The following is a 12,992-nucleotide window of genomic DNA, read 5'->3' as shown; positions in this document are numbered from 1 at the left end:
TTCAGTCGTTGTTTTGCACTTTATAAAAGCACAGGCAAGTATTGTTTCAAGAGCTTTGTCAGTTATTTTTCTCTTTGTCTTTGTCTTCCCAACAAACCCAGAAGGAAACTTTTTGAAAACGGCACTCACAGTAATTTATTTATTTTATTTTATTGTTTGTGTCAGGACCTTAAGAAATTACCATGTGACATCCGTACATATTAGAAATGAAGGGGCGGTTAATTTAGATTAGTATTTGGACAAAATATCAACCAATATCAATGTGTGAAATACAATGGAGGAGAATTTACTTTTTATTATATTACAAACAATACTGTAAACATAAAAAAAAAAATCATCAAGTTTATTGTCTTGAATTATTTAAGCATCTTTCAGTAACTTTTTCTGAGAATGAAAGGCACTTTTCTGGATGTTGACAGAAACGGTATTGGATATTGTGAAAACAAGGATGAGGAAAACAAGATTCGGGAGTGAAGAAATTTCTTTGAAATATGCCTCATGGATTGCTTGCCTGGAAAATATTATTTGAAAGGATTTGTTGAATTTGTATTAAAAAAAAGTATACATCTGACTGCAGATGGCAATAATATTCCTGACAACTTTGTTTGAAATCAGAAAGGGGAGTAACGTCTAATTTATGCCCCATCGAAAAAGACACTTTAGAGATTAAGCTTTTAAACTTCATTTGCAATTCATGCAGTACACTGTTTTTATGTGGGCCTGCCTTATACTGTGCTTGTGTAATGTATACCACTACAGTACAGTCTCGTTGACATCTCATCATTTAGCCAGTGGAAATGCACCACCTACCAGTTTGTCATACTGGCATCGTATATAATTTAACATACACCCAATGATGATATTCCGTTCAGCCCCGTTGAACACAAACTTTTTCACGTTAAGTGTTTTACAACGATGTAAGACAGAAACACTTTACTTTCTTTGCCAGGATTTCAAAAAAGGTCCATTATGGTGACCACAGTCAATGGTGGCACAAGGCGGTGTTCCCTATTTTTAAACACAGGTTTGCTTTTAAAGGCTGACATGTTGCTGGTGTCTGTATCCTGAATGTGGCATATATAAGTGGAACAGATGGCTAATCTTCAGGTCCTTGAGCAGGGATGCCACAACATCTTACTTGGGCAAAGCTTCTCGGCAGTCTTGTTGTTATGTTGACCTTTAAAATTTCATGGTGACCTTGTAGAGGTTCAGTTGAATAAACATAAACATTATGAAACTTCAATAATGGTTCAATGCAGTTGGATTGTGTCTAATTATTGATCACAGGTGACAAAAATAGTTTGGTTCAGTATCATTACATAGAAGCATCATATTTTTTTTTCACATTCTCGCTTTTGTTTGTTTCAGCGTTTCCAGCTCCTCGTGCAGCACCACTTAACAAGCTGAGCCTGAGGCAATCTGCTTCCTCTAGAGGCAAGAGGTTATATGAGTTAGCCCGCAGTCATTCACAGGGCACCGAGAATTGTTTTCTCAAATAAAGACAATTTAGCAATGTCTCTTCGTGGTGTGGCGAGTATGTTGCGCTGGTTACTAATCATAAAGTGTGACGCTTTTATTTACCTCACTGTAAGGGGATTGGATTGGCGAACTGGAATGATAGCATCTTCACCGGTAGAGGAAAGAAAGACCCCCGGCCCATCGACAATTTCCTTCTTCAAAGCAGTATTAGCAGTTCCATTAAAATCCTGTCACCCTTTTTCTTTACGTCTGTCTGTGGCTTCTGAGGAGGGGAGAAATCACAGTCATTCAAATGCTAAGTGACTTCCCTCTCCCCTGTGAATATTATAGAGGATAGCGCTACTCCATCATTTACCACGCTGGACAAAAAAATAGAAGAAAAAAAAGGCCCAGTGCCTTGAATATCCTACCCCGCTACCTCTGCAGTATCTCGTCACAAGCCATTACCTCTGCAGAGTGCAGACTGCTAGACACATACGGAACACCGTGCTGCGTCAGTCTTCATTAAGACTTAACCGTATATGCGCGCCCGCACACACACCGGCACGCACAAACACCCACGCACACACCCACACACTCGCACACTAACGCATGCGCGCACGCATGCACACACGCACACGTGCGCGCGCACACACACACACGCGCACACGCACACCTATAAGAGCAAGTTTCACTGATTTCATTATGCTGGCAGTTTTCAGCCCCACTCGCCTGTCTTTTAGACGTGTTGAAGAAATGAGCTTATCATGGCTGTAAATGGATCAATGGGATAATTGTGGGCAAGAGCACTGTCTTTGCCCCGGGCCAAAAATGTTCTGCTATATTAGATGGAGGCGAGGAACAGAAGCTTGTGTGGGAAGGAGAAACTGGGCGGGTAAAGAAGTGTATGTCTGTCCTATCCGTCACTGGTGAAATTGCCTTATTAATGCCTTTGCTCCTTTGCTCGACAGGTCACAGATGGAGGGACCATCAAGCAGAAGATTTTCACCTACGATGCAATGTTTAACACCAATTACTCTCACATGGAGGACTACCGCAGACGGGAGGACCTTGTATACCAATCAACAGTCCGGTAAGCTTCAACCTCAATAAACATGTGTACACACACGCACACGCACGCACACGCACACGCGCACACACACACACACACACGTGTTGTCTTCAGCAGTGGTTCAAACATTTTCATTTCAAACATTAGTATGTTTTTTGCCGCGGACCCCCATCTGAAAATATTTTGTGCCAGGGACCCCCATTCATGATTTGCGTTGTTAAAATGTTTCCAAAATATTCAAATCTTTTCACGATTAAAAACAAAAATAATGACTGATCTACAAGCTCACAATGTGTCACGATACGATAAATTATTGTTTGCTTGTAGATCAGCTTTTTTCATAAAGAGCTGATATATAGGGTTAAAGTGGTTTAACTGACCCCTGGGGTCCCCAGACCCCACTTTAAGAAGTGGTGTACAGCATCCATAACTGAGTGAGTAGAGAGGAATCAGAAGGTCCCCGGTTTGCTCCTCCGGTGCACCGTGTCCAAGTGTCACTGAACAAGACACTTGACCCCTAACTGCTACCCGCGCAATTTATTAATAGCACCCGCTACTCCTAATAGTTGGGATGGGTTAGTGCAGAGGACAAATTTCACGTACAGTAATTCCATTTACAGTGACAAAAGAATACCCCAAAGGGGTTGGGACTAAATTATTAATTACAGGGAAAATTCCTTTTAATTTGTGACATGGCTGCCTCGGGAAATATGCAGGACTCAAATGACCTCTTAATGTCAAGGTGGGAAGTGTGTCGAGATGCTGCTCAGTAGTAGTACACCACTTCCTTCCCGACCATCTGGCAGTAGGTCAGTCCGGGTGAGACTGGGGCTGACCGGCCATCAGGGTTCGTTGGGTTATCATCTTGGCCAAGACAGGATGAGGAGCTCTAATAATTCACTCAAACTGCTCAGGATATGGAGCTTATAGTTTTAAAGTCTCCACCCAACATCTGGCCAGCACAGTCCTTATACCCCCCACTCTGCTACTGCATTATGCCTCTCCCCTTACTTCCAGGCTCCAGGCAAAGAGCACAGCAGGTGCTCGCTCTCTCTCTCTCTCTCTCTCTCTCTCTCTCTCTCTCTCTCTCTCTCTCTCTCTCTCTCTCTCTCTCTCTCTCTCTCTCTCTCTCTCTCTCTCTCTTTCTCTCGACTGCTGCCTTTGAACCCATATGCAGAGGCTCCAGGCCAGTTCTGCTGTGAGGCATATCGTTTTGCGGGTGATAAACTGCTGCACGAGCCTGAACCATCGTGGTGGATGTGGCGTTCCTGATGTGGATGTGTCAGCACTTTGATTAATGACAGCCCGTATCTAACTGACAAAAATAATAGTTCCTACATTCCGTTCCAGTATTACATCTCTCTTCCCCTTCATTTTGAGAACCATGTAGACGGGGAAGGCTGCAATAAAATGCAACACAAGTCAGCCTTCTTGTGGTGGGTTGTCCCGTTTCATTAGGGCCTTGTGTATTAGTCCATTACCAACAGCTGTACCGCTTCCGCCGCTGTGTGTCACACCTCCGAATCCGTCAAATGTCCTACTGGTAAATATGAACCACTCTCAATATGCACAGTAAAATCCAGTGTTAATTTAACCTCTTAAGCCCTATTTTATACATTGTCGTACAATGGTGTCGCACAGCAAAAATAGGTGGTCTACAAGTTCACAGCTTGTAGAGCTTCTATTTTTGAAAGGTTTTCATTTATAATAACATACCCAAAACAGGCGACGCCAGGGTTAATGTGGTAACTCAGAGAATGAAAATTGACTGTGTAGACAGACAGATAAATACTGTTCATACAGTACATACGTGTAAATACACAGACAAATATGCACACTGTATGTGTACAGAGAGAGAGAGAGAGAGAGAGGGGGGGGGAGAAGGAGAGAGAGAGGAAGAGAGAGAGGAGTTATGGAGAGAGTGGGACAAAGAAAACAAAGTGAGCAGAAGGAGGAGACCGAGGAATCATCTGGCTCTGGTTGGGTAGATTACATGTTTGAGGAGTCCTGGGGACTGTGACTGTCTTCCTTCACCCCAGGCCTCAACAATGCACTTGGCAGCTGAACGGCTGTTTCTCTTGCCCATCCTCCCGTCATCCCTCGCTCTCCTCCCCCTCCTCCTGCTGCTGCATCTGTGTGTTCAAAACAACCGAAAAGAAGAACATTTAGAAAAAAACATATGAACATATGACCCCACTTAGAAATGTAATGTGACATTCTGTCCTCCGTACAGTGCTATTTTTCTTTGCATTAAGCCCATTCACATTCCTACCTCTGTCATGCCTTTTCTCATCCGTTCCCTCTTTTCTTTATTTTCTCATGTTGGTGTGGCTGGCCAGCTGAGCATGACGTGTCCAGACAATCCTACCGCACACAGTACTCACTGCCATTTTAACGCTGAGTGTAAAAATGGACCCAAAGGTCCCCTGTTCACGCTCTCAAGAGTTACATTTACACTGAGAGTTTTACCGTGTACCGTCCCTTCGGGAGGATAGCCACGGTTACAGTGTCTGTCACACTTACCTGCCCACAGAAAAATATAAATGTACGCTTGCGGAGAAACACGAATCACTCATGTATGCAGACCTGTGTACATGCACACAGACAACACAGACACACAAATATGCATGCACACACAGAAAGGAGATAGGCTCACTCACACATAGCACTGCAAGAGGGCAGGATTTCAAATGGCCCAGCGTGAGAAACGGTTGGATGCCATACCTGTACTGACCCATGCCTAGCAAAGCGCTTAGCATACGTTAGTCAAGCAGTGAGGAATAGGGACTGCTGCCATAGTCGCACTAGATCCGTCTGAAGGAACTCTTTCTGACTAGTTGTCATCCCATTTCCACGGTTGTAACACAGCAGCTCAGCACTACTTTGTGGCCTGCTGGGCTGGGCTTGGACCCGCCCAAGCATGTATGGGGCCCTAAGAAGAAATTGAGTTGGTTTCCCCCACCTCCTCAGCACTGCCAGTACCAGTGCCAGCTTTATGGCAGGGCTTTAGGTGGCTTTAGGCACCACGAAGGGTTAATCCGCCCCTGGCCAGTACTACTGACTATTGTTAATTCTTGATCATTCGCACACCTACTACAGTACATAACACACGTCCATTATCAATTTAAGTATCGTTGTGTTGCTTACATTAATACCAGCCTGGCTGACACTGAAATGATCTTAAGAGGTAGCAAACTCCCAAGTGGCTTACTGAGCTTGGTATACTGAAAGGTAACAAATAAACCGGCAGACAATGTGTTTGCTCTAAACATGTTAACCACTTTAATTGCTTTTGGTAAAAGATTTAAAAATAAAACAACAACTACAAATAAAATCAACCAACTGCGATAAACAGAGGGGCCCTCTAGTCTAGGGTTTGAATCCAGCTTTGAAACTGCTCACCCTCCACCACCCCAATGTTTTGGATCTACTTTAATGTACTGGGGTCCCTATTGGTAGGGAGATGTAATGTGCTTTCTCAGAGTACCTAAAAGCAGATCCAATTAATCGCCTAACCAAAAATACATATATATATATACATTTTTATATTCAATAAAAATATTTGAATCCATGGTGTGGTTGCCTGTAGGCAACCACACTAATAGTGGTTAAATAATACAATATAAATCTACAGATGTGCAAAAAGGTTCTGGAAGAAAAGAGAAAACTCTTTTTGTATTTCTTCCTCTCACAAACTACTTCAATATTCTACTTTCTCCTTAGAATCAATTGTCCAAGGTATTCTGGAGGCAAAGTCATTTATGACATAACTTTAACACATTGACCGCCAGAGGTTAATCTCATAATGTACTCACCAGTGCCTACGTTTTATTGTTGTTTTTTGTTTTTTTCACGTCGCCATAGACCTTGTTAAAATCCTTAAGATTGAGCTGTGCACTGTTTGTAAACATCGCGGACATCTCCCTGCGTCTACCAGTGAAAACCACGTGTCAAACGGAGCCGCCATGTTGTAGTTAGAACGGTTTATGTTAAACAGTGATCAGCGAGGAGAAAAACTACAATCGAAGAAAATGGCGTTTCAGTGTGCGCTTTAGAATGGAGGCCAACGGGATCGGCAAAACGGGATCCAGAATAATTCCGTTTCCGGTGGTGTTACAATGAAATGTTCCGTATAGAAAATTGAAAAAAGTTTTTCTTTTTCGAAAAAAAGGAAAAAGCACCACAGCCTGTAGGCTACGGGATCGGCGCTTTATGGTTGGATTTATCGGCCCGTAGGCTACGGGCTTGGCGGTGGTAGTGTTAAGAGATCTGGAGAACAATTTGCAGCAGAACCAGTAGACTGCATCATTTCTTTTTTAATAAGTGAGCCAGCTCTGCTTGAAATTGTCCCCATGAATTAATTGTCTGTAGTTGTAGTGGTAGGGGAAGCTATAGCCATAGGGAATGTGAAGTTTCCCAGTGACTCTCTGCTTACTAGATTAGTCCATTCTGAGTCCGACAGATGACCATTCATCATTCAGAAAATTACTCTTTGTTGAAAACTCAAAACCCCTTATTATCATCAGCTGTAGGTAGATTGCAGTGCTGAGCGTAATAAGTGGAAGTGGCAAGATCATCGTCACTACTGAGTTTCATCAGTACTGCAGTTTCATATAGTATGAGTGCATAATTTATGGATCAGAATTAGTTGATTTTACCAACATTATACTCAGCAAGCAATATGTACACTTGAAACAACAATCCTTAATCTATGACTAGCTAATTAGGGTGTAATGATATTGGACTATCTTACAATAAATAAACACAGTCTCTGTCCGTATGTACTGTATGTATGTCAGTTTGTAGTTCAGTTATCTCAAGAACCGTCCGTCTGTCCGACTTCAAACTTGGCACGCGTGTCACGTAGGCTTATATGGAGATCCAGTTCTCCAGAACAGCTGATTCAACCGATTTATATATTTCTTTGCGGGCCTCTTCCTTTTTAAGAAGGTGGTCTTGCCATTCAATATCTGACAAGTTGCCAGCCTTGTAGGAGTAGCAGGTATTACACAGGTCCTTCTTTGGATGGTAAAGACCCAGGTTCTGCCTCTTAAATTCTTCTGAGAACACCTGCCTTGAAAATGGCCCCAGCATCTTCTCCTCCGCAGGTCAGTCATTGTCTGAAAGTCAGGCTCCAGGTGCTGTTTTGATGTTGATGACCTACAGTAGCGGGAGGGCACCTTAGGGAGATCCTGTAGAAGATTCCTCATGAACTCATGAGCCTCACCTCTGTCACGTGATGCTGCATTCTTCTGTGCATTTTCGGTGTCCATGGTCTGCCTCCAGTTAAAGGCCGACCATGACAAAAACAAACTCCAGCACACCCTCATTCTCTGTCCGTTAACATTTAAAAAGAAAACACGAGCAGATGACCTTTGTGAAGACCCCCTTCTCCTCTTTACTGGGGTGACATCTATCAAACCTTGCACATACGTTCTCTTCTCTTCCCAGTTCATGTTCTCCCAAAAGCATTGAAAAATCTTCTCCCTGTCTGCCTCTCCAATTTCACTGCAGTGATACTTGGCCTGACACACGCAGCAGACTGACATCTATGGTCCCATCACCCGAGGCTCGTTGTTAACCTCTTCTCCTTTGCTCTTGCCAATGTAGGACTGTCCCTCATGATCCTCTGTCTCTGAGCTTGTCCATGTATCCATTCTCCTTGCCTTCCCATAGACCACCCCGGATCATTGCACAGCCACATACTGTAAAATAAATAACAAACAGCTGATGAACAACTTATTGAATGATAGGCAATAACAGTCTGATAAGTTATTGTGTTAACTAAGACTCCTCAGTAAGCTAACAGCTATAATGCTATTTCACGAATGGTCAGCATTTGCATGAATTAATGCCCTGATACTTCATGACACTGCTTATATAGGCCTACAATAATAAGCAGGACTTTAAATATTACGATAACTTCTTCAAAGAGGGGTTCACAGAGTTGCTCTCCTCAGAAAACCGTACACTACATAGATTTTAGAAATATAATTAATTGTTTTCATAACATTAGCGTCAGTGCTAAGTTACTTTTAACACTTATATACACACATTTATAAACGTTGAGCTTACCTTAGACGGGGGAATAACCCTGCCTCGTTAAATACAGTTGGTTTATCTTCTGCTCCGCAGCAGCTCTCTGTCCTCTGAGAGTGCACTGTGGCACGCAGAGGAGAGGGGGTGGAATTAGTTGGTTTGACCGACAGTTTGAGGATCCAATGGAGTTAGGAGGTTTTTTTTCAGAAGCGCTTTTTAATACTTCTCATTGGTCCAATTTTGTTTTTAACCAACACACAGACGTAAAGGGTGTTTGTTCAATAGCGTTGATTTATGAAATAAATTCAAAAGCTGAAAAATGGAGTTGGCTGGTTCCCGCCCAACATCGACAATATACTGATGACATCAGGGATCTCCATATACTGTATGGGCATAAAAAGGACAGAGGCAGACAGATACAGAGGTCTCCATACAGTATATGGGCACAAAAAGAACACAGACAGAGGAGTACAACGGGTACTCTGACAATGGGCACAATGGGTATTGCATAACCAGGCGGGGCATGCATTCCCAATTTGCATCGTTCCTAACTTGCACCGTTCCCGAGTAGACCGGTCCCAAAATGGGCAAAGACCCCAACGTGGTAATTTAAATAGTTAGTATAGTGATTTTATAGTGATTTTAATTGTGGGAATCTTGCTATAATGTTTTCTTCTTTCTTTTATCTGCTCCACAGTTGTCTTTTTGCCAGACCCAGGGGGTCGGGCCTACATGAGGCGTTGTCAGTCCCCCTCTCCAAACGTTTTCGTCCATACATGGGCATAAAAGAGGTCTATCTTCTGTTCGGTCCCCCTCTCCAAACGTTTTCGTCCATACATGGGCATAAAAGAGGTCTGTCTTCTGTTCGGTCCCCCTCTCCAAACGTTTTCGTCCATACATGGGCATAAAAGAGGTCTGTCTTCTGTTTGGTCCCCCTCTCCAAACGTTTTCGTCCATACATGGGCATAAAAGAGGTCTGTCTTCTGTTCGGTCCCCCTCTCCAAACGTTTTCGTCCATACATGGGCATAAAAGAGGTCTGTCTTCTGTTCGGTCCCCCTCTCCAAACGTTTTCGTCCATACATGGGCATAAAAGAGGTCTGTCTTCTGTCCTCTTTTTGATTGGCCAAGCTTAGCGTGACGTAGTGCTCTGATCTTTCAACCACTAGGGGTCTGGCAGTACCAGGTCTCCTGGTTCCCTTGTTTTTGGGCGGTGTAGTGTACTATAAGTGGGGTTGGGACATCTCATTAGTATTAGTTTCCTGCACTGTGATTGGCCCAGCTGGCCCAGTTAGCTGTACTGTGATTGGCTGACTCTATTGGCTGACTCTATTCAGCACTGTGATTGGCTAGCGAGACACATGATGACATTAATAACCTATAAATAAGATTATGGACTTCCAAAAATCTATTTTTTTTGGAAGTGAGCTTCCATCACTATGATGACCAATAAAGATTATTTTCAATAAATGTATTTCTTTTTTGAAGTGAGCTTCCATCACTATGATGACCACTGTGATGACCACACCGCCCACTTCACACTGGGTGTGATTTTTATTATTACCAGTGACATAATATAATAAAATAATAATATCAAGAAAAAACAACAAAATGTCAAGGTCTATTGTGGGACATTTCCAGTACTCTTGGGGGCAATGTGGTGGCCAACGAGGGCCCTAAGCAGGCACTTCGTTCACTTATGCATCAGAACAGCCCTGGCAGGATGGAAAGGTTGATATTTTACCGGCTCTAATCTTCCGTTTCCACCTGAGAGTGGCAAATCTTCTCTACAAAGCTGCACCGTTCCGACAGATCCATGCATATGCGCTTTAAAATTTCTGAATTTTCTTAGAAAGATAAGGTGTTTTGCAGAACTCTCAATATTTCCCCACCACTTTCACTTGCAACGAAATCAGGGTTTCATGTCAGGAATATGTGCTGATTGAACTATAGCAGACTGACACTAATGGAAGTGATTTTTTTCTCTCTCCCTTCCCTGCAATGCCAGCAGGGTTTCAAATTATTACACATCTAGCTGTTTCAGGGATGACAGCGATGCAGTCTTCATCTCAGATTGCTTGGCCTTGCCGGGCTTTGACAGATAATACATATACCAGCTCACATAGGAAGAAGAACCTTAGCATTTCCACATGCAGCTACATACATAAGCCAATGCTTAGATTATTCCCTACATAATCCCTGGGACACTTTGTCTCACCAAAGTGTCCCATGGGGATTCTCGAGTTGTCGTGAATTTTGCAGGTGATACTTTTGAAATTCAAAGGCCCTGTTGTGCAATTTGCAACACGATCCTACGAAAGATCATCTAATTTTCCTTGAAGAATGAGTGCTGCACATGTCAAACACTGGTAAATTGAAATTTCTTGTCTCTTCCAAATTGCCCCGTGACAGTTATACTACAGAGGGAAAATGAGTTGAAGGTCCTGAAAAATTAATTGCATCAGACTCAATATTTAATAGGCAGAATGTTCATGGTGCAACCTCCAACCCCCCACCCCCCCCCCACCCCATTACTTTAGCCTAAATCTGACAGACAAGACTCGCTTGTACTAGAGAGAGGGGGTTTCACAGCCTGGCTGAAATCAGAAAATAATGCTGCGTTGTAGGATAGTGAGGTTTCTTTCTGGCTTCTCATCCTTCCTAGTGATGCCTTCCATCACGCCTCACTGTCATTTATCACGGGGACGTCTCTGTGTTCGCGTGGATTTGAATCTGTGAATGCAGCATTCAGGATTCCGGACAACAGAGCTCGCAGCTTTGTGTGCAACAACAGAGGAATGGGCCAACATCAGCATTTACTAAAATGTAACCAGCCAGCACGGAGCCAATCACACCTCCCCCATGGCTCACAAGTAGAAATCCCAGTATTATCCTCATCATTTTTGTTCCATGCTTATTCCTCAAGGAAGCACGGGTGATTACACACCTCTCTGTACATCCCAGTCCCGTAGGCGATCTGTCTCTGTATTCCATATATACTTGCTGTACTTAAAGGGGCAATTTACCCATTATTCATCCCACGATCCCAGCTGTATTTTGTCCTGTTGTAGACTTCAGTGTCATACATTCTCTCCAGGGAAGTTTTTTCACTACAGTCTCTAGTTTGATACTTGGTTGTAATGTGTTGTTGTTGTGTTGTCACCATATTAACCAAGTAAATTGAAGCCGTTATATCCCCAGTAGTAACATTCAGTGGATTGTGTGTCCGTCCGTCTGTGAACAGCTAATCTCCGACACCATTGGCTTGATCGCAGCGAAACTGTGCACACACACTCCCTGGATGCCAGAGCAGAACCTATGCCCCAATTTTTTTCACATGGGCCTGTTGTAGCGCCACCAGGAGGCCGATTTGTGCAAAACACATTTTTTGACAGTACTCCTACAGATTTGTCGATACACAGTATCTCTATAGTCATTAAACGAAACCGGTATTTCAGATCTTTCATATTCCATCCTGATTGGCGAAAAATGGCTTCCAAAGTTTGCAGGAGTGCTCCATTCTGAACAAAATGCCTCAAATCATGATCACGGCATGCAATTTCCCTGAAATTCTGCACGCACATTCCCACTATGCTGAGGAAGAAATGCCACTTCAAACTTTTCACCACGGTGGCGCTATAACAGGCCGATTCGTGTTTTTACCTATAACTGCACCGATCTGTATAAAACGTTGTGTGCGCACTCCCTAGAGGCCAAGGAAAAACCTTTGCCCTGCATTTTTCACATCTGCCATTTATAGCACCACCAAGACTTATGTAAAACATTTTTTTTAATATTACTCCTTCCCATTTTATCCAAATTTCACGCAAATCGGTACACATGATCTCTATAGTTATGTGAACAAGACGGATCTGTTTTTTCATATTCCATCCTGATTGGCTAAGATTAACATCTAAAGTTTGCAGTAGTGGCTTGTTTTGAACAAAATGCCGCACATCATGAGCGCAGCGTCTGATTGCGGTGAAACTTTTCCACACACATTCACACTATGTTGAGGAACAAATGCCACCGTTATAACATTGGCCTGTTATAGCGCCACCAGCAGGTCAAATTTAGCAAAACACATTTTTGGAACAAATTGCCTCAAATCATGAATGCATTGTCCGATGAGGAAGAAATGGCACCCTTTTCACATTGGCCTATTATAGCGCCACCAGGAGGCCAAAATAACCTACCTGACCTGGCGGAGACCTGTGCTCCGAGGAGCACTTTTTCTAGTTATTATTCATATTTTTTAATCTCTTAAACTCAGAGGAGAGTGTCTTTGTGTAGGCCTACAATAAATAAATTGTATGACGTGTCACTCACCGAAAATTGCCAATCTGCAAGCTTGTACTGATGGGTCATTTTCAGCTGACACTGTCTTACGTCAAAGTATACAGTAAATCAGGCTTTGATGTGGTA

At 43.0% G+C, this 12,992-nt stretch overlaps 1 protein-coding gene across 1 annotated transcript in view; it reads left to right on the top strand.

The window, feature by feature from the left end:
• The window catches only part of igsf21a (immunoglobin superfamily, member 21a), a 281,998-nt gene that overhangs the window by 173,451 nt on the left and 95,555 nt on the right, over positions 1-12,992 (top strand). Inside the window, exon 3 of the mRNA XM_080424116.1 lies at positions 2,430-2,551. Coding sequence (XP_080280242.1) covers positions 2,430-2,551 — 122 coding nt within the window. The remainder of the gene's footprint in view (positions 1-2,429; positions 2,552-12,992) is intronic.

This window comes from Gymnoscopelus braueri (genome assembly GCF_963280865.1).
Source record: "Gymnoscopelus braueri genome assembly, chromosome: 3".
In the NCBI taxonomy this organism is placed as follows: Eukaryota; Metazoa; Chordata; class Actinopteri; order Myctophiformes; family Myctophidae; genus Gymnoscopelus; species Gymnoscopelus braueri.
This window is presented reverse-complemented; position numbering and strand designations above follow the sequence as displayed.